We start from the raw sequence: 26,195 nt of genomic DNA, 5'->3' as shown, positions 1-26,195 counted from the left end.
TACTACTATAAGTTGGGAAAATGGGCTGAGAAGTGGCAACAGAAGTTCAACATTGACAAATGTAAACTGTGTACTGCATATGGGTAGCAGTAACCCTAGAGTAACGTATTAACTGTGTGGTGCTACACTCAGAGTAGTGGGATATGAAAAAAAACCTTGGTTTAATTGTGCAGTCAAATATGAAATTCTCTGAGCAGTGCAGCCAGGACAGCTCATGGGGTTTTGTCAGTGGTATATAAGAATTTTGCTAGCAGGAATAAGGAGGGGATTATATCATTGTATAAGGCATTGGTCAGGCCACATCTTGAGTACTGCATACAGGTCTGGAGGCCTCATTTTAGGAAGTAAAGCTGCTGGAATGAATACAGAGAAGGGAAATGAAATTGGTGGGGAAAACAAGGGGGTGCTCTTACCAAGAAAGGCTTAGGTGCTGCAAATTGCAGCATCTGGAGACTAGGCACGTGCGAGATTATCTGATTGGGGTTTTTAAGCCTTTGAATGGTTTGAGCAAGCTGAGTGCTTAGATTACACATGAGGGGGCATAAAATGAAGTTGAGGAAGACAGCTGCAGAACAGATGTGTGGAAGTTTGCCTTTAGCCAGTTAGTCGTTGATTGCTGGAACAAACTTCCATATACAGCTACCTATATGCAGTACTTTGCATTTATCAATGTTAAACTTCAATTTCCATTTCCCAGCACATCTGCTTAACTTTTCTAGATCCTGTTTCAATAACATTTTTGTATTATCTGTAAATTTTTCTAGATCCTGTTTCAGTAACATTTTGTATCATCTGTAAATTTTTCTAGATCCTGTTTCAGTAACATTTTTGTATCATCTGTAAATTTTTCTAGATCCTGTTTCAGTAACATTTTTGTATCATCTGTAAATTTTTCTAGATCCTGTTTCAGTAACATTTTTGTATCATCTGTAAACTTTAAACCTGATATGCCTTCATCAATATCATTGATAAATACAGAAAATCCTGTTTCAGTAACATTTTTGTATCATCTGTAAATTTTTCTAGATCCTGTTTCAGTAACATTTTTGTATCATCTGTAAATTTTTCTAGATCCTGTTTCTGTAACATTTTGTATCATCTGTAAATTTTTCTAGATCCTGTTTCAGTAACATTTTTGTATCATCTGTAAACTTTAAGCCTGATATGCCTTCATCAATATCATTGATAAATACAGAAAATCCTGTTTCAGTAACATTTTTGTATCATCTGTAAATTTTTCTAGATCCTGTTTCAGTAACATTTTTGTATCATCTGTAAATTTTTCTAGATCCTGTTTCAGTAACATTTTGTATCATCTGTAAATTTTTTTAGATCCTGTTTCAGTAACATTTTTGTATCATCTGTAAACTTTAAGCCTGATATGCCTTCATCAATATCATTGATAAATACAGAAAATAACAATGGGGCCCATCATCAAACCCTGAGGGACTTCTCTAATAACATTAGTCCATGAAGAGCAATGTCCATTGATTACCATTCTGGCCTCTCCCACTCGGCTCTCCATTTATCCATAACAGCACCTTAATTCCACACTGTTCTAATTTGTACAGCAGGCTTTTATGTGCAACAGTATCAAAAGCTTTCCCGAAATTGAGTATATGATATCAAAATTATTTTTTGCCTCTAGTTCCTTTGTGACCACATTGTAATATCCAATCAAATTTGTCAAACAATATTTCCTCTTAACAAACGCATGCTGTGTCTGAAGTATAATTGTGGCCTTGTCTAGATGATCCTGCATTACTTCTTTTACCAGTGACTCCATTATTTTTCTGGAACAGAAATTAAGCTAACAGGTCTGTAATTACTTGTGTCATCCTTCGTCACCTTTGTTGTGGGAGTTGATAACTTAAGTAAATTCAAGGAAGAACTAGACAAACTATTAGAGTGAATGGATAGGGGAAATGGGAAGTGGCTTTTTTTGGGCTAATGCTGTATAATCTTGTTTTCTTGCATCGTATGCTAATGTTAAACTCTTGCTTACAAGTTTCTTCCCATATAACCATACCAAAGGGGGGGGGGACATAAATTCAAATTGTGTGAGGATGGTACAGAATAGATATGCAGAAGTTTGCATTCAGAAAAAATTTACACTGTTTGAAGGAGATGGACAGATATGGGAAGTTTTTTTTTTTTTTTTTTTTCTGATGTTGTATAACCTTGCTTTCTTGCCTTTTGTCACTACTAATATCAACTTGCAAGTCATTATAGGAAAGTTCTTGCATGTATTGTGAACAACACGAATGATATATGGTTGCAAGATAGATGTGCAGTAGTTTGCCTTTAACCAGGAGGTGGTTGATAGTTGGAACAAAATTCTATCGGTTGTTGTGGAAGTGGATAATTTGAATAAATTCAAGGAAGAACTAGAAAGGATGGATTGGTGATGTCAAAGTTTTTTTTTATTTTTTTCCTGATTCTTTATAAGCTTGCTTCTTTGAATTATTTGCTGATACTAATACTATATCTTAACAGTATGTCCACTGATGCCTTGAAATACAACTTTATATCTTTACTAATTTGTTTTCAGATCTGTTAGTATTACTGATCTTTAAGTTTGCAGTGCATTTCATTTTTTTTTGTAAAAGGTGACTTCACAATTGATTAATGGAGTGCCTTACCCTCCTTGCTCTCAAAGTTCTTTGTTTGTATTTTACTGATCCGTTTAGTAATAACTTGCTTTCCCACTTCAGTTCAGAAATATCCATTTGTGTGAAACCTTTTCCAAATCCTGCTTGGAAGTCATGCCACAGGTCTTCTAAAGTTTTATTGGAATGATTTGCTCATACCTATACAGAAGCCTCAAAGTGCCCTTTGATTGAAAGTTGCTTGTATCATTCGTGTTCTATTTTCATTTAATGTGATAAAAAAATAATAGAAATAAATTGCTGTTCAGAATCTATATAACCAAAAACAGGCTGCCGGTGTTTCCTGTCCACTCCGAACAGCTTTTACTAGGGGAGCTATATTATTATTAGCATATGGTGCAAGGAAGCCTAAGGCTTATGCTGCACCAGCTAAAAAAAAAAAAAATTTCTGAATTACCCTAAGAGAGAGAGAGAAAGAGAAAGAAAACAAGAATTAGAAGGGAATCACCAAGAAAGAGAAGAAAGATGATATCCAGCTCAGGACCCTGGGTGTGCCAAGCCCATACTCACCAGATGTGAGCCTGTGTAACAATTTTTTAAACCTTTTCAGTTTTATCATCATTTCTTGCCAAGTAACAACACAACAATAGTTTTTTCATCGTCCAGTTTTTCTAGAAATTAATAAAATCAAACCTGCATTTAAATGTACCATGTTTATTATCAAGATGTAACTTGCAGAAGGCAAACAAATCCCTTTATCAAAGGAAGACCATGGGTGGTGGTATCCATCTGAGAATAAGTAACATTACTCTTCTCCTCAGGTGAAGCATTACTTATTCAAAGTAGTGCAATATCATGGCAACTCGTTGTGAAGGTATTCACAATATGAGATATAACTTAAAACGATGCCGCTTTGCTAATATTCTGTTCATTCAGATTTGGCTATATATTATTGATGCTTTAGCACTATACTTATACATAGTCTAGACTTTTCCATAGCTTGAGGCTTACGCCCTAAATTCTTTATAGTATATAAACTCTAAAAGGAAGGGGATGAATCTGATTGGTCCACTTGATATTGATGGTTTGGCTGTTGATGATCCTGCTCAGATAGCAAACAAACTGAATGAGTATTTTGCATCTACATTCACACCTGAGGAGTTATTAAGGATTAAAAATGCCAGAAGGTTATCAAATTGTAACAGGGTGCTTAATAATTTTGTAATAACTGAGAACAAAGTGGGGGAGAAATTGTTGAAGTTAAATATAAGAAAGGCACCTGGGGTGGATGGGATCTATCCAGTTATATTAAAGGAGGCGGCAAAGTAAGTAAGCAAACCCTTAGCCATAATTATGAGAGCATCCTTGGACTCAGGGGAGGTCCCCACGGACTGGAGATGTGCAAATGTGTTCCCATTTCACAAAGGGGGATCGAAGGGTGACACGAGTAATTACAGACCAGTTAGTTTAACTTCTGTTCCGGGTAAAATAATGGAGTCACTGGTTAAAGATGCATTGCAGGATCATCTAGACAAGACTGCAGCAATAATTCAGACATAGCATGGGTTTGTTAAGGGAAAGTCTTGTCTGACAAATTTGATTGGTATTATGATGTGGTTACAAAGGAACTGGATGCAAAAAATAAATTTGATATCATATACTTGGATTTCAGGAAATCTTTTGACACTGTTGTGCATGGAAGACTACTGTACAAATTGGAGCAGAATGGTATTAAGGGTAAGTTGCTACAATGGATGAAAGGATGGTTGAGTGGGAGAAAACAGAGGGTGGTAATCAATGGGTGCTGCTCTTCGTGGACTAATGTTATTAGTGGAGTCCCACAGGGTTCGGTGTTGGGTCCACCGTTGTTTTGTATATTTATCAATGATATTGTTGAAGGTATATCAAGCTTAGTATCGAAGTTTGCAGATGATACAAAGGTTGGCAGGGCTGTTTATGTGACAGTAATATCAGTGTGTTACTGCAACAGGATCTAGAAAATTTGGGCAGATGGGCTGAGAAGTGGCAACTGAAGTTTAACATTGAAAAATGCAAAGTACTGCATATGGGTAGAAGTGACCCCAGAGAAACGTACCAACTCTGTGGTACTACACTTAAGGAGGTAGAAAATGAAAAAGACCTGGGAGTAAGTAATTGTGCAGTCAGATATGAAGTTTTCTGAGCAATGCAGACAGGCTGCCAGGGCAGGATAGGATGTTGATCATGGGATGTTGTCAATGATAAACAGGAATTTTGTTAGCAAGGAAAAGGAGGTGATTGTCCCTCTGAATAAAGCAATGGTCAGGCCCCGCCTTGAGTACTGCGTGCAGGTTTGGAGGACTCATTTTAGGAAGGTGTAGATTTGCTTGAGCGTGTACAGAGAAGGGCAACAAGATTTGGTGAGGGGAATGAAGGGATCCTCTTACCAGAAGAGGCTTAAGTTCTGCAAATTGCAGCAGCTGGTGACCAGGCACCTGCGAGGTGATCTGATTGAGGTGTACAGGGCCTTGAATGGGTTGAGCACGCTGAATTCTGATGGGATTCTTCCACTTGTTCAGATTACGAATCTAAGGGGGTATAAATTGAAATTGAGGAAGGACTGATGTAGAATAGATGTGCGGAAATTTGCCTTTAGCCAGCGGGTGGTTAATTGCTGGAACAAACTTCCATCTGTCGTGGAAGTTGATAGGTTAAATAAATTTAAGGAGGAACTGGACAAATATTTATAGGGGATTGTTTTGTAATTTTTTTTTTTTTTTTTTTTTTTTTGGCTGATGCTGCATAAGCTCATACGCTTGCTTTCTTGCATCACATGCCACTACTACTACTACGTTGCTTCATAACCATTTCCATTTATTTTCTAGACAGCCAAAGCCAGAAGAGCTTACAAATTCATGACTGAATATATATTGAATTATTAATGGCAGCCAGATTTTTAGCACTAAAGTCATCAGATTATGGATTTTTTGTAGCATTGTATGGGCTTATATCCCCCAATCTCCTTACTTATAGTTGTGCATGCTAACTACTGGATGACATCAGACTTTGATCAGTTGCATATATGGTTCAAAAAATGGCAACCAAACTTTAAGGCTATTTGGGGAGCAGAAATCCTGGAGTCAAAGGAGTCAAAACTAGGGGTCAAAGAACTATAAGTCATTCAAAACAAAAAAGTCTTGAGGGTTATGATTCAGTCATGCATGAAATTTTCCATGCAATATAAACAGGCAGCTTGGAAGGCATATCTTGCCTGTGATTTATAGGACCTTTATTAGTAGGGAAAAGGATGTCATTGTACCTTGTTACAAAACAATGGTTGCACTGGAAAAAAAAAAAACCCAACTTTTAAACAGTAGTCATCAATGATGAGTGAAAATTAATGTACATATGAAGAACAGCTTAGAAGATATGGATTGCAAAGTTTGGATTGACAACTAGACATCTAAAGAGAAATCAGATTGAGATTTATAAGACAGTGAAAGAGGTTGAGTGAAATGAATGAGAAAAGCCTGTTCTCCCTTGTAAGTAGGGTGCACAAATATAAAATTTCAGGAAATAACAGACTCCATTCTATGAAATTCATTTATGGATAGCAGGTTGTTAAAATTTGATTTAGTTTTCTCCAAAAAATGTTAAAGGTAGTAAGGCTGGCAGGGTTTAAAGCAGAATTGGATGGTTATCTTGTGGGAATGGGTATAGTATGAATATTTGGATTTTTTTTTGACTGATGTTAGAAAAAAAGGCCGCTTCCTTCCATCATTTGGCCTTTTAATTACATCTTCAACCAGCTCTCTGGAGTTCCCATCTTGTTACTTAGAAACCCATGAACTACAAACTTAAATTTCTGTCAGACATTTTTTTTTCAACAACAGTTATTTTGCCTTCTGATTCTTTAGATGCCAGAATCTGTCTACCTTATGATCCCAGTTAATAAGCCACTCTCACTCCAGGCAATTTTGGGAACATTAAACTTATATGCTGGAAGATGCCACTATAAGTATCCAAAGCTTTGACAGTTCCTTCACTAGCTCTGGTTTAATATGAAGTGAGAGTATCAAGGCCTTGTATACTTGTATCAGAGCAGAGGTTCCCACGTTCTTGTATCGTGTGTACCCTCACAAAATATTAATATTTTAAAAATTTCATGGCACCCCTACATCTTCCAGAATAAGTGCAAATAAACAGATTTGATATAATTTTATCTATGAGTATATATACTTTTATAAATTAACATATACTTAATACATTTAAGCCTCCGTAGCTGAGTGGTCAGGAGTGGGAGTGCAATAGCACAGTCTACTCTTTGAGTAGACTGGGGTTCAAGCCCCCTGATTGCTAAATATGGTTGATCTGCCAATCCACACTGGGCCAACCGGGCTAGCCGGGTGGGTAAAGTGCCTGCCTGCCTGGCAACCCAAAGGTCGCGGGTTCGAATCCCGCCTCGGGCTTGGATCAAAGTACTGCAAAAACCTTGGGAGGTGCATTATAGCCACAGAAGCCAATGCGCCAACAACTACCAAAAAAAATCCACACTGGACCAGCATGGTAGATTATGGTCCATTTTCCTCAACATGAATTGTTGAGGCTTCCATCCTGCAGTAGATTGATAATGGCTGCAGTTTATCTTTTGAATACATTTAATGTCAAAAATTGAAATAAAATAAGCTTCATACTTGGATTAGTGAAATGGTTTGTGCTTCATACCTGGATTAGTGAAATGGTTTGTGCTTCATACCTGGATTAGTGAAATGGTTTGTGCTTCATACCTGGATTAGTGAAATGGTTTGTCCTTCATACCAATTAGTGGGATGTTCATTGAAAAGGTGCTTCACAAAGACGTGAACCTATAGGGGTGATCACCTCACAATGGGAACCTCTGGAACAGAGCATTATTAATGCCATTCTGTTTCCCCAGCTTTGATCTTGTCTGACAGACCATCACTCCTATTATAATGCTGGCCTATAATAGAAATGATTTTGCCCTGCTCTCATAGATAGAGTAAGCAAAGATATTAGCATTAGTAGAGGCATATGATGCGAGAAAGCAAGTTTATGTAGCATCAGCCAAAAAAAACCTTCCCATTCCACCCATCCATTCACTCCAAAAGTTTGTCTAGTTCAGCCTTGAATTTATTTAAGCTGTCAACTTCTACAACAAAAGATGGAAGTATGTTCCAGCAATCGACCACCTGCTGGCTAAAGGCAAATTTCCGCACACCTATTCTACAACAGTCTTACCTCCATTTTAATTTATGCCCACTCAGATGTGGAATCTGAGAAAGAGGAAGAATCCCATTAGCATTGAGCTTGCTCAAATCATTCAAGGTCTTATACACCTCAATCAGATCACCTTGCAGTTGTGCCAAGTCTCCAGCCACTGCAATTTGCAGAACTCAAATCTTTCTTGGTAACAGCAGCCCTTTGTTCCACTCACTAATCTTGCCCCTCTCTGTACTTGTTCCAGCAGCTCTACATCTTTCCAAAAATGAGGCCTCCAGACCTGTATGCATTACTCAAGGTGTGGCCTGACCATTGTCTTATACAAGGGGATAATCACCTCTTTATCCTTGATAGCAAAATTCCTATATATCATTGACAAGACCCCATTAGCCACTCTTGCAGCCTGTCTACACTTCTCAAAAAACTTCATATCTGACTGCACAATTACCCCCAGGTCTTTTTCATTCTTCACTACCTTGAGTGTAGTAGTTTACAGTTGGTATGTTACTCTGGGGTTACTGCTACCCATATGCAGCAATTTGCATTTATCAATGTTAAACTTCAGTTGCCACCTCTCAGTTCATCTGCTCAACTTTTCCAGGTCCTGTTGCAGTAGCATATTGTCCTTACTGTCGTTAACAACCCTACCAACCTTCATATCATCTGCAAACTTGGACATTAAGCTTAATATACCTTCATCAATATCATTGATAAATACAGAAAACAACAATGGGCCCAACACGGACCCCTGGGGGACACCATGTATAGTATAACCACTGTGTAACCCAACAAGAAATCCTAGCATCTTGAAATTCCAATTATAACTTTTATAGTTGATCCTCTCCAACAGATATCACACATTTTCAGTCTTTCTGATATGACCTAAATAAACTACTGAAATCAATGGAATTTATTCCAAGTATGAAACAAAACAGCCTTTAGGCTTCTCGTTGAGAGTGAACAGATGTCACTTTGATAGTTTGTAATCAATGTCAATTTATTTCAAAGAAGGCATTCACATCTGAGCAGTGGTACAAAGAATCAGCAACTGCACAAAAAAGTAAAAAATTGAGATGCATTTTCCAATAGATACCATGCAGCTGGGATCCAGCAAATTCCAATCTTCTAATAACAAGAATTAGATGACTTAGTCAGGAACTTCCATCTCTAAAATCTTTTTGAAGGGAGCTGGACTGAGAATTGGTATGCTTCATAACACAGTAAAGTCATGTGACACTGGGGAAATAGCTAGAGCAGTTAATTTATCACAATTTTGAATATAATCTGATGATCATAACCTCGGAATATAATCTTATTATACTGTAATAAATAAATAAAAGCTATTCTTGTCTAAAAATCATTTATTAAAACATCAGTTAATCAAGAGTTTGGTGACCAGACTTATGATGATTGCAGAAAAGACCACATTTCATATTGTGCCTGGCTTATTGTAAAACATAAGTGTTTGGTTGTTTCTTTAATATTATTAAAACAGGAATGTTCAATTTTATTGATGTCAATTATTTATGATAAAATCCTGAAATTATATAATTGAATCGACCTTAATATTAATATTGGATTATTAAAAACTATCAATTATTGCAGTTTTATAGACTTCTGATTTCAGTGGTTTGAGTAGCACTTCACATTAAAAATCATTTGTGAGTCTTAGCAAACCTCCAAATTTACAGTACACTAGTGATGTGTTCTTTGATGATCTCATGTAATTAGATATTATGTAAATTGATTTTGAATAAAAATACTATAATCAGATAAAATTTGTTCATTTTTCTGTGGTGTTAGGTTTCGATCACAGAGAGAGATTTTTATCTCTTGCTGAAGACTAAGAGCCAAATTTTTGAATTTGAGGTGCAAGTTTATGCTCAAACTTGGAGACAAATACTGTTATCTGTGTAAATTGTGTAGGGAAAAAAAAAGGTAAATCCACTATAAGTTTAAAAACTGAGACGCTGCCAAGACTGTTGTTTTGTAGCATATTTACTGTATTTTTGTCAGCTGGTGGTGGGTAGCCTCTATTAGCAAACATATACTGAACTCTGAATAATCTTTGTCCAGTTGGTGTACAAGAGTAAAACTTTCATCTAAAAGCATAATTGTTAAATTTTTCTCTTGTATGTTAAGTTAAACTATGTTAGGTTACGTTGGATCAGATACATGCCACACAAATAATTTATAGCATTCTACCTTGCTTTTAGGAAAGAATGGCAGCTCAAGTAATAATTTAAATTATATAGTTTCTAAAGCAAGTGTAAACCACAGTATAAAATAAAGAACCACCACCATCTGATTTAAATGTGGGGTTGTCAGTTTTAGTGTCCTGTGAATTGCTACATTTTCGTCAGTCCACTGGAAATTCTATATCTTGCAGTACCGAATTTTATGCAAATATGGACATGAATTGATCCTTCAATTGGCTAGTAAAATCCAGAATACACACTGGAGTACAGCATAAGCCTGAAAGTTATATCATATAGTTAATTCATTAGAAGTATTAGAAATTCATTAGAAGTACAACTTCTTGGTGTTTATTCACATGCACATTTGTAAAATCATGTGAAAGCATGTTTCCAAAAATTATTTATGCGAACTATTACTGTATGGAGAATGTGACTGATTGCTAGAGATATATACGCATAATTGTGGTATGCATACATAATTCTAGCAGTAAACTTGCAGCAACAGGTTTATTTTCAGAGGCAGCAGATATTACATACCACAATTATGCATGTTATAAATAGCTTTATTCTAACTAAAAGCACAATGCATAGAAAAGGAAACAAATGTGTACAGAATTTGGAAAATCTTCACAAAGATGTGGTGTTCTTCACGTTGCATTCAACTAGCGCAGTGTTCAGCTTCTTCCATGTGGGATCAAGTGCATGCAGATTTGGAGGAGAAGGAACAAATGAAATAATGTCCCTGTCATTTGTTTTTACAAAAAGGTTTGATTGAAGGTGATGATAAAATGCTTGGAGTTTTGTAATTTTCTGTTAACTAAACTAGAAAAACCCGCTTTCCTTAGCAGTATACTGTGGAGTAATGAGGGGCCCTTTCATCCAAGATGGCATCACTAACAGGGGCAATTCCTGCTAGTGGACCCTATCCATCAAAATCTATACTGTTACAAGAAATACTCACCATCAGGTGAGATGATCTGGCAATGGGGGGATGAAGTTTTTGGCTTGGATTTCTTCATGATGCACCGACATACAAATTATGGATTTGACTGTTTAAAAAGTTCTGTAAACATCAATTCCCAACGACAATATTGGTTTCAGCATGATGGTGCTCCACTCCACAAAATTATAATAGTACAACAGTGGGTACAATGCATATACCAGTGTATAGGGTATGGGGTGATGTGTCTTGGCCACCACATTCTCCCATTTTCACCCTCTTAGATTTTTTCTTTTGGTGTTTGATTAAAACAAAAGTGTATGAAACTCCCACTGATAATTCAGACAATCTGTAAAAGAGAATATATAATGCATGCACTGAAATTAAGAGTGTTATTCTAATACGTGTTCATTCTAATTTAATATGTAAGTTACAAGCTTATGTTGTGGTTGAGGAAGGGCACATTGAGTTTATGTATAACATTTAAAGAACATATTGGCTGTTTTTTGAAACTGCTGCCTACAGTCTTACAAACAATGTTGAGTGCTGTAAATTGTGTTGTGTATCTGTTGTTTTGTTATAAGATTTAAATTATTTGAATTTGCTGCTGTTATATTTAGTTTCATTGTTACCATATGTGGAAATAATAGCAGCAGCCATACGATGTCATTGAAGTTACTTATAACTGATCTTTGATAACAAATGGCCAAAATTGCAAGATTAAGCACCAAAATATCCAGTTCTGTTTTATTTATCCCTCCCTTTTTTTAACTTCCTGATAATGAATTTATTATTGCACATTTGTTTTTTTTTTTTTTTTTTCTTAAACTTCTATAAATTTCTAAACATTATTTTAGAAATTTTTTTTTTGGATGTTATTTGTTTTGTCATCATTTGCAAGAGGTTTACGTTTGTTTCAGAAGTATACCAGTGATGTTTTCAGACTAAACCAAGGATGGGGAACAACTATCCCATTGAGAAAAAAAAACAGTGGAATAGGCAAAATTTATATTTAGAAATTGTAAATTTTAAATGATAATACTTAGTCCAATTTAAACATCAAATTCAAAATTTCAGCACCAAGGTCTATCTCGCCTAAAAATAAGCCAGATAGACTGTGGTGTATTTTAATTGAAACTCCCTGTATATTCTGTTGTAACAATATTGTTATAATTTATGCAACCTAACAATTAGGCCTTACAGTTAAATTAAATTTAGCATTAGTAGAGGCATACGATGCAAGAAAGCAAACTTATGCTGTATCAGCCAAAAAAAAAAACTTACCCATTTCACCCCTCCGTTCATTCCAAATACCTGTCCAGCTCAGCCTTATATTTATTTAGGCTATCAACTTCCACAACAAAAGAAGGAAGTCTGTTCCACCAATCAACTACCCGCTGGCTAAAGGCAAACTTCTGCACATCTATCCTACAACTGTCTTTCCTCAATTTGAATTTATGCCCTCTCAGGCGATTATTCTGAGAAGAGGAAGAATCCCATCAGCATTGAGCATGCTCAAACCATTCAAAGCTTTATACACCTCAATCAGATCACCTCGCAGGTGCCTAGTCTCCAGACACAGACAAATTTGCAAAATTTAAGCCTTTCTTCGTAAGAGCAACCCTTTGTTCCATTCACTAGTCTTGTTGTCCTCTGTACTCGTTCCAGCAGCTCTACATCCTTCTTGAAATGAGGCCTCCAGACCTGTATACAGTACTCAAGGTGTGGCCTGACCATTGCCTTATACAGGGGAATAATCACCTCCTTATCCCTCCTAGAAAAATTCCTGTATATCATTGACAAGACACCATGAGCTACCCTTGCAGCCCATCTGCACTGCTCAGAAAACTTCATATCTGCCTGCACAATTACCCCCAGGTCCTTTTCATTCTCTACCACTGTCAGTGTAGTACCACAGATTTGATACGTTACTCTGGGGTTACTGCTTCCCATATGTAGTACTTTACATTTGTCAATGTTAAACTTCATTCTACACCTCTTAGCCCACCTGCTCAACTTTTGTAGATCCTGTTGCAGCAGCATACTGTCATTAGTGTCCTTAACAACCCTGCCAACCTTCATATCATCTGCAAACTTGGACATTAAGCCTGATATACCATCATCTGTATCATTTATACATACAGAAAACAACAATGGACCCAACACTGAACCCTGATGGACTGCACTAACAACATTAGTCCACGAAGAGCAGTGTCCATTGATTACCACTCTGTCTTCTCCCACTCAACCATCCCTTTATCCATAGCAGCAATTTGCCTCAAATGCCGCACTGCTCCAATTTGTGCAGCAGTCTTCCATGTGCAACAGTATCAAAAGCCTTTCTAAGATCCAAATATATGATATCAAAGTTATTCCCTGCATCCAGTTCCTTTGTGACCACATCATAGTATCCAATCACATTGGTCAGACAAGACTTCCCCTTAAAAAAAATCATGCTGTGTTCCGAGATATAACTGAAGTCTTGTCTAGATGATCCTGCAGTGCTTCTTTAACCAGTGCCTCCATTAATTTCCCTGGAACAGAAGTTAAACTAACAGATCTATAATTTCTTGTGTTGCCCTTTGATCGTCCTTTGTGAATTGGGGTCACATTTAAAATGTGCTTTACAAAAAAACTTTTGTTTTCTAGTTTTTTTTTTTTTTTTTTATATAGCTATTAGGTAGTTTTTGTTAAAGTATTACTTTTAACACAAACCAGCATATAAATAAAATAAAATAAATAATATAAAAAATAAAATAAAATAATAAAAATAAAAATTAAATAAAAATAAAATAAAACAAATTCCATAATTTCCATAATATGAATGCCATAAATTCAAATTATGGGGGAAAAGGTCTGGATTGCAATAAGTTTTGTTTTATCCAGCAAGTTATTAATTACCTCAATAAATTATCACGATGGGCAGTTGAGAGTGACAGCTTGTGGTTAGCTGGACATTTTTGTAAGGAGGGAGTGAAATAGGTAGTTTATTATCCATCTGTTAGTATTCTTATTTTTAATCGATTCTTTTGTTTTTTTATTTAATATTATTATTTTTGGCTGATATAGCAAAAGCCTAGGGCTTCCTTGCATCATATGGCTAATACTAAATTCTAAAACTAAATTGTGAACTAGTATTTCTTTAATTCAATATATTATTTTACATTACAAAAGTTTAACATAATTTACATTTTTTTGTTTTTTTAAAATTACTTTAGGACAATCATCTGTTTTGTCTGGGAAAAAAATTTTACTCTTAGAAACTGAACCACCTCGAAAACATTTTGAACTTCCCGAAAATTATAGTAACAGAGTTGTATCAATTAATCCAGGGGCTAAAGACCTGCTTAACAGTAAGACTACTTTTCTTTGATTTTACCAAAGCAACTGAGTGAATTTTTGTTTTAACTTATTACTTATTTTTTACTTACCTGTTGCTTTTTTATCAGCACAATGAACAACATAAAACATTCTTTTTGTAATTAGCATTACAGTAATGTAACCAAGTTATTAATGTTTTTTACATATGAATTACAGACATATGTATTACACATTTCTGCTTTCCTTAATTTTGAAATGTCTAAGAAATGTCAGAAATCAGGTTTGTTTGTTGAGACTATCTTGTTTCCTTAGCTGTATCTCCAAAAAAAGTGTGAAAATTTGTAAATAGGACATTCAAAAAACCAAAAACTAAATATGAAACAAATATAAAAATGGCATTGTGGTTACCTAATCTTGTTAGCAACAAGACCTTGGTGAACAAAAGAATAGCAATTCCAATAACACCTTAATCTTGCCATTGGACTGGATTAAGAAGCTCAGAAAAGATACCATGATAAGAAGCTTGCAAGATGCCATGGCAATCTCAAAGTACCTACAGCAAAATCAAAAGAAGGAAAACTGAAAAATATATAATCCAATATGGTGCCCTTTTGATGGATATCTTTGTTTCAAGTTTTCATCAGGAAGGTGTTACATTGGGATATATATGTATTGGTGTGTGTCAGTTTTCTCCTTTTTACTTCCCAATGATTAATGGATGAAAATTTTGAAATTTTCATAGTATAGATAGATTTAGGAATTTTGAAATGCCATATCTTTTTTTTTTTCACCAAGGCCTTGTGTTTCATGATGAGATGGCATTGATAAAAAATATTTAGTTTTTATATATTTTTAATCTATTTATATGCTTCTTGAGTTGCATTTACTTATATATATATATATATATGGTACCTCCATAGTCAGGTGGGCAGGAGCAGCAGTGCGTAGCACACGCTTCTTCGGAGTTCGAACCCGTGACCACCAAATACAGAGGATGCAGAAAGGTCAGGGAATGACCACCGCATATCCCCAGAGCAATATGGCCTTAGTTGCTAATGCTCCTAAAAAACCAAATAATAATAACAACACACACACACAGGCAGTTCCCACTTTACGAGTTCCCTGGTTTACAAGGTTTTTTTTAAATCGAGTATCAACAAAATCGAAAATATGAACATGAATTGAAAAAAATTAACATTAAACATTCATAAATACCGCATTTCAAATTACACATGTAGCTATTCAATACAGTGTACCTTGCTTTATGATATTAATCTGTTACTATTGTATCATTAAAATATTGAACTCAATAACACGTTTTTTTGGTAGTTTTCGTAGTGTAAATTGTATTAGCTACCAATTTAAATCATTAAAATGAACTACACTTTCATTGTTATCATATTTTCTGTTATAAGAACCAGTTTCGAACGGCTTTGTGATATTTTTCTAAAGCACATTTCTGGAGGTCACAACTATAAAAAAATAAAAACAATTTGCACTTTCCGTTTTATTGGACTTTTCTGTTACTGCAAGCAATAATAAACTGGTAGTAAACTTGATGTTATTGCATTTGAGAAAATACCGATAGCTGGAATTGTGTGGTTTTTTACATTATTATGGTGAAACATTTTCCCCCTTTACTGAAATTTTCAATCATATAAAAAAACAAATTTTCAGATTCTTCTCTTCATTCCTTTTTTTTTAAGCTTTGTAAACTTGTTACTCTGTGCAAATCATGTTAGTAGAACTGAAGAACACTGAGAGCTGAACTTAGTTCAGCTCTCAGTGTTCTTCAGTCACTCAATATTTAATGTTTTCACTCGTGTTTTATGTTTCTTACACTCGTTCATTTAGGTTTCATACACTCATTAAAATCAAAAACTGCTGAATTATTCTTCTGCACCTCATTTCTGCTTGGTCATCCACTGAAGACTGTTTGATAAGATCGTGTCTACTTTCTCCCTGCCAATGCACCATTAAAAACTAAATCAATCAATCAATCAACTTTCTCCCTGCTACTGTACTGCCTTAAGCATAAAGGCACCAGCAGCGCCGGTTACATATAAAGCAGTCTTTATTTTTTAATTTAACTCAACTATTTAAGGAAGAACTAAATATAAAATTTCATCAAAATCATCATATAGGATAACATCAAAAAAAAAAACATAATTTTCAAATTAATCTTCAAGTAAAGTTCATTGACCTTGGCGGATAGAAAGTTCAGTTCCTGATAAAAATCATTTAAAAATATTAGTATAAAACAGCAGTGAGTTTTTGAAACAGTGATTTTGGGCCCCCCCTCTGATCAGGGCCCTAGGCAGATGTCTTTTTTTGCCTATAGGATAACGTGCCACTGCAGGTCAGCACTCCTACATATACACTTATTTAATCTATTTACATTTCATTATGGTTGCTGGGCACTTCTGCTGCTACTAGCAGTGTCCAGGATCCATAATCCATTATTATATATTATTATTAGCTGTTCCGTTTTATCATTGCAACCTATTATTATTATTATATATATATATATACAGGGTGTCTCAAAAATACACGGCATAACTTCAGGAATGAGTTCCTCATATGTAGACAATAAAAATATTTTATATTAACATAGTTCCGGAAATGCTTGGTTTCCGAGTTTTGAAAGTCTGCCTATGACACTTAACTGTTCACATCACCTTATAGTAATTGTTCAAAATGTCCACCTTCTGCCTGAATACAGGCCTCATATCGACGACTCACGAAGACGATGCCAAATTCCTGGCATGTTTCGTATTAACTCACAACCTGCCACAGTTCGATTGTGGAGAGTTTCCACATCAGCTACCGGAGTCGAATACACCACTTTAAATGGCCCCACAAGAAGAAATCTAGGGGGTTTAAATCAGTGAGCGTGGAGGCCAGGCAGTTGGTCCACCTCTACCTATTCACCGACCAGGAAACCTTCGATTCAGGTATTGCGGGCTAAGTGGCTGAAATGTGCAGGAGCGCCATCGTACATGAAGTGTGCTTGTTGATGAATGATCAGTGGCGTGTCGTCCAAGAAATCAGGCATGTTGTTTTCCAGAAAGTTTCTGTATGCCTGCCCTGTGAGTTTGTTTGGAAGTACATGGGGCCCAAATAACTTATCACCAAAAACATTCACCCAGATATTGAGGCTGAACCGCTGTTGGTGATGTGATGGAAGAATTGCATGTGGGTTTTCCTCAGCCCATACATGCTGATTGTGAAAGTTTTGGATTCCGTCTCGTGTGAACTGTGCTTCATATGTGAATATCACTAAGGCAGAAAAGTGAGGAGTTGTACCACACTGCTGCAAGAACCACTGGCAGAACATTACTCGCACAGGGTAATCTGCTGGTGACAAGGCCTGTACCCGTTGCAGATGGTAAGGATATAGTTGGTGTTCTCGCAACACTCTCCAAATAGTCGAACATTGAACAGCCAGTTGCATTGCTATTCTGTGTGTGCTGATTCCGGGAGTGGCATGCACAACATCCAAAATCTCCTCCTCTACTTCAGGAGTCATAGATCTTGGTCGTCCTCTGTCGGAAGCATGAAGTGTTCACAAAGGCGGCAATGGATACCTTCAAACGTTTTCCTGTCTGGACATCTTCGTTCTGGAAACTTTTCGTGGTACAAATGACGAGCCTCCAGAGCATTGCCATCCTCCAAACCGTACATAAAGTGCATATCCGCTTACTCCTGATTTGAGTACATGATCAGAATGGGAAACCACCAGATTCTGTCAGTACCTTGTGAATAAGGAAATCACCTGCGGGAGATAAGACATTCCGGTTAATAACTCGGGAACCAAGCATTTCTGGAACTATGTTGATATAAAATATTTTTATTGTCTACGTATGAGGAACTCATTCCTGAAGTTATGCCGCGTATTTTTGAGACACCTTGTATATATAGGGGCTCACATTTGGTGAGTATTGGCTTGGCACACCCAGGGTCCTGAGCTGGATATCATCATTCTTCTCTTTCTTGGTGAAGGGCAAACCCTTCTTCTCTCTCTCTCAGGATAGCTCAGAAAGTTTTTGGCTGGTGCAATATAAGCCTCAGGCATCCTTGCACTGTGCAGCTAGTAATAATAATAATAATATATATGTATTTATTATTATTATTATTTTTTTACTTTTTTAAAATGCATAACCAAACCAACAGAGGAGACAAGGTGGTCTCAGCAAGTAAATATGACTTTTTATGGTGCTTTCTGAAATTCCTCAAAAAATTCAAGAATTTACAGTTTGTTATTTTATATTAAAAAAAAGAAGAGTTTTATATAATGTGTCCATAAATTTTTATAATTTTTTAAAAGTTCATTTATCAGGTTGTGTATTTTTCACCCTAATATGTTCTTAAAGATAATGTAAGCACTGTAACTGCAGCGCCTCCGTAGTCAGGTGGGCAGGAGCAGCAGTGCGTAGCACACGCTTCTTGATTAGACCGGGGTTCGAGCCCATTCCCACCAAATACAGAGGATGCGGAAAGGTCAGGAAATGACCTCCGCATATCCCCGGAGCAATATGGCCTTAGTTGCTAATGCTTCTAAAAACCAAATAACAAACAAACAAACAACTGGTAACTGTGGCAAAAAAAAATTGACATTCTTCACCATATTGAGCAGACAGTGATTAGAATATTTATTGCACATCAACTTTTCTAGAATTAAATTGCAAAATTGTGTCATAATAAGAGATTCCATAGTATTGAGTGATGCCACAGATCAACCAAGAGGAGAGGTGGCAGAGGACTGGAGATTAAATTGGAAAGAGTTTAAAGTTAGAATTTTTAAAAAAATCATCCTGTGATAAAGGAAGGATTAGAAAATATTGTCTCTGTCGGAACTTTAACTCGCCAACTGAACAGTTGGTCAGAAGTCACTAATTTCCCAGTGTTTTCTCAAACTTCCCTTTACAGGTTAATGTACTTTTAATGAATTTTATTATTTATTTGTTTTGCATACTACAGGATGTTTTAATATAATGGGGGCTCCCTTGATATGATATTATTTTAATACAGGAAACCTTCAATTTAATGGACTTTGGAAATAACAGACAGCATTCACCAACCAAGCTTTTTATCTGTATGAGATCCCATTACGTAACTGCCTCCGATGATATTTATCATCAGTTAAAATATTTTCATTAACAATAAATGCGGCCCCAGGTGCCAAGCGATTATTAGTGTAGCCAAGCGATCTATATATTGTGTGTGCAAAGCAAATAGTTTTCTTTAGGATTTAAACACGATTTTCTTTATTTATTTGTATTGAGAAACTTTTGCACTACAAAAAGTAGGCAGAGTTCCAGGAAGGAAATTCACCTTTCTGTTTCTTGTTAATCTTACTAACCAAACTAACTCAGCCACTTGGTTACCCTTGTGGCACTGCTCCTGCCTCCCCGCGGTGAGGCCGGTAACCCGGAAAGAAAAGCTATCTCTCCGGGGCTAAAAGGAGCAAAATGATTTCTCCTACAGGACATAGGGATCCTAATATGGCTGCTTATGAGATAGAAGACTCTAACTCATGCAGTGCTAAACGTCAAAAAACTGACAGTGTACAAAGAAGGCATCCAATGCACCTTGTATTGCATTCGACTCAAGAACAGTCTCTTGGTAGTCTCTCGCCTTTTAAAATTCAGAAATACCTAGAAAATCTAATAGGATCTCCGAAAACAACTAAGTGTCTGAGATCGGGCGACTTGCTCGTTGAGGTCTCAGATGAACGGCAATCACAACGGCTCCAAAAACTAACATCCTTTGGAGGATTATCGATTACTGTCTCCCCTTATGCTACTCTAAACACCTCCAGGGGTGTGATAGCTGAGTGGGATCTCATAAATCTCTCAGAAGAAGAAGAGTTGAAAAATGAATTGCAAGACCAGGGAATTGTGCATGTAAAGCGCATATACACAAAACGAGACAATGCTCTAGTTCCAACTCAGAATATAATACTAACATTTGATAGTCCCAAACCTCCAACATCCATCAAAGCAGGTTATCTGAATTGTCAAATAAAATTGTACATTCCTAACCCTACACGCTGTTTTAAATGCCAAAAATTTGGGCATTCCCAAAACGTGTGTAGAGGTTCAGCCACCTGAGCCAATTGCGGTTCACGCGAGCACAATCACTCCGACTGCAAAGCAGAACAGCACAAATGCTCAAATTGTAATGGTCCACATACTACCTACTCCAGAGATTGTCCCCTTTGGAAAAAGGAAAAAAACATTCAATGGGTCAAAGCCGAAAAAAACATCTCTTACCAAGAAGCTAAAAAATCTGTACAGGCTCAATTTAACACTCGGTCCAGCTTCTCTGAAGTAGTACAAAAGCCAACTGCGGTAACCAGTACTGTGCAAAGAACAATAACGACTGGTACTCAAACTGAGGAACGTTTCCCCCAGACAGATCAATGTCAGATTGGGCTCGGTCAATTTTGGAAGCTGTGCCCCTTTCTGGTAAACCATATAAATCAAACAAGGCTGTTAACACACCAATCACTGTTCCGCATTCTACCAATAACCCAATGTACTCAAAAACTGGTGATATTACTAAATCTGATTCGATAGAAATGGAAGGAAACACTGACCGCGAAGACTCCATTCTTGATCTCTTCCCAGAAGAAGAGATGGAAACAGGAAGACCGTACTTCCCGAAAAGAAAATCTGGTCACCATAAGCCAACAGTACCTCGGACAGAAACCAAGGACCACACTTCACCCAAATGATGCCCAGTTTTCTTCAATGGAATTGTAGAGGGTATCACAGCAACCTTGATGCCATTCGGGATCTCCTTCTCCAGTATAACCCAGTTACCTTCTGCCTCCAAGAAACTAACTTAACAGCTTCTGTTGCTACCTCACTTAAACATCATGTTAAGAAAAGATCGAGTTTCTCATGTAAGCAATTTGGCTCATGGAGGGGTTGCACTTGTAGTCAGCTCCAATATCCCTTCCCGACCATTAATGTTACAAACAAATCTAGAAGCAGTAGCTGCTCGAATATCCTTTCGTTTTTCTTTTACCATTGTCTCCCTATATCTTTCCTCTAACCAAGACATTTCTTACACTGATCCTGAAACTGTAGTATCTCAGCTCCCTCCTCCCTTTTGCATCATGGGAGATTTTAACACATATAATCCTCTATGGGGCGATAGAATACACGATAAACGAGGAAAAATACTAGAAAAGCTTTTAGATAAATTTAATCTGACACTACTGAATACTGGTTTACCCACTTATTTTCATCTACCTTCTGAGTCAAGCTCAGCAATTGATCTTTCCATATGCTCACCAGTCCTTTTTCCGCTGTTTGATTGGTCTGTTCATGACAGTCTACTGGGTAGTGACCATTATCCAATAGTCTGTCACGTAGAATCAAATTCACCACCTTGTCATAATGAAACTGCCAAATGGAACTTTGCCAAAGCTGATTGGGTAAAATATAGGCAACTAGCCATCCTGGAAAAAAACAGCTGTTTCAAATGTGTCAATAAATAATGCAGTTGATTATGTAACAAATCAAATATTGCTGGCCACCGAAGCAGCAATACCAAGAGTGTCCACAAGTCATAGAATAAGATCAAAACCCCGGTGGAACAATGAATGCAATCAAGCTAAACAAGAGAAAAATAAAGCCTGGAATAAATTTCGCGAAATCCCTACTGCTGCTAATCTAGTACACTTTAAGAAAGCTAGAGTCAATGCTAGACGCATTCAGCGTGCAAGTAAAAGAGAGTCATGGAAACGCTTTGCTTCAACTATTACACAGTCCACTAAAACACAAACCATCTGGAAAAAAATTAGAAAAATGTATAATAAATATCCTCCTTTGCATCTATCAATACTGAATATAAACGGCAATGATGTTTCACTACCTCAAGACATAGCTAACACTCTCGGAGAATCCTTTGCTGAAACCTCTGCGTATCCTTGTACTCGCCAAACTTGCAGAAATTAAAGTCCCTTGTTGAAAAGCAGACCCTAAATTTTAACACAGACCACCATCAAATGTACAACTGTCCCTTTACCATCATTGAACTACGGCTTGCTCTTAACAGCTCGAAACACAGTGCTGCTGGACCTGACGGAATTCACCATGTCACGTTGAAAGAGCTGAGCGAAAAGTCACTTCATGTCTTACTCCAGCTATATAACCGGGTTTTCACAGAAAATACTTTCCCTGATAACTGGCGACACTCGTATGTCATAGCATTATTAAAACCTGGCAAGGATCCAATCAACCCACGTCACTATCGACCTATTGCCCTCACCAACTGTATGGGAAAAATAATGGGAAAAATGGTAAACTCTCGTCTCACCTGGGTGCTGAGCAAATACAACCTCATCAGTTCATCGCAGTGTGGATTTCATACAGGTAGATCAACTTTAGACCTCTTGATACAAATGGAAAACCAGATTCGCAGTGCCTTCTTAAGGAAGGAACATTTGACTACAGTTTATTTAGACATTGAGAAAGCTTTTGACACAGCTTGGTGATACGGAATTCTCCGTGATCTATATGCATTAGGCTTCAGGGGTAATATGCCAAGATTCATACAAAACTTTTTGAAGCAGCGATCCTTCCAGGTCCGTATTCAATCCACTCTTTCCCGAAAATTCATCCAAGAAGAAGGTGTTCCACAGGGTTCAGTTTTAAGTGCCACCCTATTCATTATGAAAATCAACTCAATTACCAAGGTCATTCTGGCCACTGTATTTACTACTTTATATGCAGATGATGTTAGTATATCTTGTCACTCACAGAACATGAGAATGATTGAGAGACAACTGCAAGGAGCCCTTAATAAGATTGCAACGTGGGCTACAGATAATGGGTTTCGCATATCACCTGAAAAAACTGTTGCAGTTCATTTCTGTAGAAGACGTAATCTCCACCCTGACCCAGTTCTAAAGCTGTGGAGCCATGATATACCTGTTGTGCCTACCATTCGATTCCTTGGGTTAACTTTAGATAAAAAATTGACCTTTCTTAACCATATTAAACAACTTAGAACCACCTGTTTCAAGAAATTAAACATTTTGAGAGTATTATCAGCTACAACATGGGGTGCTGACCGTCAAACACTCCTTCATTTATATCATGCTATTGTAAGATCAAGGTCAGACTATGCGTCACCAGTTTACAACTCTGCTAGACCTAGCATTTTGAGGGCTTTGGACCCTATTTACCATAGTGGCCTTCGCATTGCTCTTGGAGCCTACCGCACGTCTCCTGTGCAGAGCCTGTACGCTGAAGCTCACGATCCCCCACTTTCTCTACGAAGACAAATTTTACTGCTAAATTATGCTATCAAAATAAAAAGCCAACCCCTGCATCCATCGTGGAAACATCTATTTACACCAGATTGGGAGAACTTGTATGCTGTTTATCCATCAATAAATCGACCCACTGGCATACGTCTTTGCTCACTACTTGACAATTGGCAGCTTGACCTTTCTAAAATAGCCACCACTAGTTTCACGACTGCTCCATGGGTTTTTTCCCTGCCACCTGTGATCTGTCCCTTCAAGAATGGGGGAAAAGTACTCTTTCTTCACAGAATGTAAACCAGCTTCATAAATCTCTACTTGAGAAATATGAATCTTATACCAGGATATACACAGACGGTTCCAAAACTGATCACCATGTTGGTGCTGCTGTTGTTCTTCCATCATCTATAATCTCTAATCAGTTACCTTTAGAATGCAGTATCTTTACTGCTGAACTTCATGCCATTCAAATGGCGCTAGAAACTATAAAGTTGCAGCAGATTACCCATAGTATTATTTTTACCGACTCTCTGAGTGCCCTTCTCGCTTTACAGCAACCAAGAAAGCATCATAACTACCTACTTGGTAATATTCAAAACTTGCTGGCTCATCCAGCAAAGAACTCGAAAGTAATAAAATTTTGTTGGGTCGCTAGCCATGTTGGCATACCTGGCAGTGAGAGTGCTGACCATGCAGCCAAATCTACTGTGCAACCAATTGATGACTCTTTCAAAATTCCTTTCACCGATTATAAAAGTCTTATAACAAAGCGAAGTACGATTTACTGGCAAAACTGAGAAGGCAACAAACTCCTTCGGATTAAACCGAAACTCCAGTCTTGGCCATCTAGTTTCCGCTCGAACTGAAAGGAAGAAGTCACACTTGCAAGATTACGAATAGGACATACACACCTTACTCACCTTTATCTTCTCTCTTCCTCAGACCCGCCTTCTTGTCCGAACTGCCATGCTCAAATCACAGTCCAGCACATCATTGTTGACTGCCCTCTCTATAATGGAGTACGGCAAACCACCTTCTTATCAAACTATGCAGCCCAAATCACACTTACTTTGCAACAAATATTAGACGACAGATCTGACATTGATGCAGTTTTCACTTTCCTAAAAAGGATAAAATGCTATGACAGAATATAATGCTTAAATCTCACATAATGCACATATCTCACTTTAATAAAGCCTGTTACCTCCTACCATTGTTTTGCGCATAATGGCCTATAGCTGCCGTTGCGCCGTAAAACATACAACAACGATAAATGCAACTGATGAGGAGATAGATTTGGATTTCATTTATCAATACAGTATCTGATAATTCGATAGAAAAATTGATACTGTATGAATCATTTTTTCCCTTTTATGTCATTGAAGTGACTAGTTGAAATACTGTACCTAATTTGTGTTTACAGTTTCTCCTGCTGCGAAGAAAATATAAAGCCCAAATTCATATACAATAGGGAGGGAGGGAAGGAAGGAAGGATCCAGTTTAGAGCAAAACACATGCACATGAAAAGACAAATTTTGCTCTCAGATGAACTTTGCTTACAGTGCTATAATTTCATTCAATATTGCCCATGATCGTGGTATAAGGTTTTTCCATTACAGTAGCATTCTGTAATTTCCATCAGGTACTATAGTTCTAAACTTTTCATCTCTATTTCCTTTTTCATAATGGCATATAAGAAGGGTGTGACAAAAGAAAACCTGATCATTTCTGATAAATTTAAATTTCAATGCTTAAATTTTAAGCTCTTCTACTCCACACAGCTTTCAAGTGCAATAAAATGCAGCACAGTATTAGAATGTTTAATGTTTTTATTTCATTGCATAGCACTTGTCATAATGTTTTAGCAATTTTGGCAATACATATACTTATACTTGTTTTGAGTTTAACAGACAGTTGGATTTAATGGACAAGACTTAATGTAATCTGGTTAAATCAAGGTTTACTGTAATTTGTACACAATCTTCCTTATAATATCTGTACTTTAGAACTCTTTCTTGCTTTTTAGCAAGTGAAATTTGCTGTGGTAAATTTATGTGCATTAAGAAGTCTTGTCTATTGTCGGGTCTATGGATCAACTGAGGTTCTCTGTCAACAACTGTATTTCCAGAAGTTTGGGTCTTTTAATTCCTCAAAATGGACTAACTATAGAATAAACAAAATTTACAGACACTGTGAACTAACATTCCATTATAGTGTCTCCCTGGCAAATTCATCTTGACAGTATTGATCTACTTGAATGTTGCATTCGCATACTTTTCTCCATGGTAATTAGGAGTAACTGTAATTAATTTTGTCAAGCAGCCATACATATGCTGCTTGACAAATTAATAGAACAAAATGTTTGTCATGAATATTTTGTTGTGAACAGTGTTGCTGAATGCTAATATGTGATATAATAGGCATCCTGGCATGCAAATTCTGAGTATCTAATATAAATTGATCTACTACCTTATTGAGCTGCACATTATGCAAATTATTCATGCTTAAAAAAAAACACAGGTTGTGTTTTTTTTTTTAAGTATGAAACACATCATTTCCATTTTTTGCCTTGCTCAGTGGGATAGCCACGTCTCCAGTACTCAGCATGGCAAGTCATTGTTATT

The 26,195-nt window shown here is 36.8% G+C and overlaps 1 protein-coding gene across 3 annotated transcripts in view; it reads left to right on the top strand.

The window, feature by feature from the left end:
* The window catches only part of Coq6 (ubiquinone biosynthesis protein COQ6, mitochondrial), a 143,468-nt gene that overhangs the window by 7,465 nt on the left and 109,808 nt on the right, over window positions 1-26,195 (top strand). For all 3 annotated transcript variants that reach the window (XM_090375600.1, XM_090375597.1, XM_090375598.1), the window contains exon 2: window positions 14,186-14,320. Coding sequence is in view for 2 of the 3 variants with exons in the window: in XM_090375597.1 (XP_090231723.1) it covers window positions 14,186-14,320 (135 nt within the window). In the remaining variant the exon portion in view is untranslated. The remainder of the gene's footprint in view (window positions 1-14,185; window positions 14,321-26,195) is intronic.

The sequence above is a fragment of the Mastigoproctus giganteus genome, chromosome 6 (assembly GCF_048544385.1).
Source record: "Mastigoproctus giganteus isolate SK-2022 chromosome 6, ASM4854438v1, whole genome shotgun sequence".
Lineage (NCBI taxonomy): Eukaryota > Metazoa > Arthropoda > Arachnida > Uropygi > Thelyphonidae > Mastigoproctus > Mastigoproctus giganteus.
This window is presented reverse-complemented; position numbering and strand designations above follow the sequence as displayed.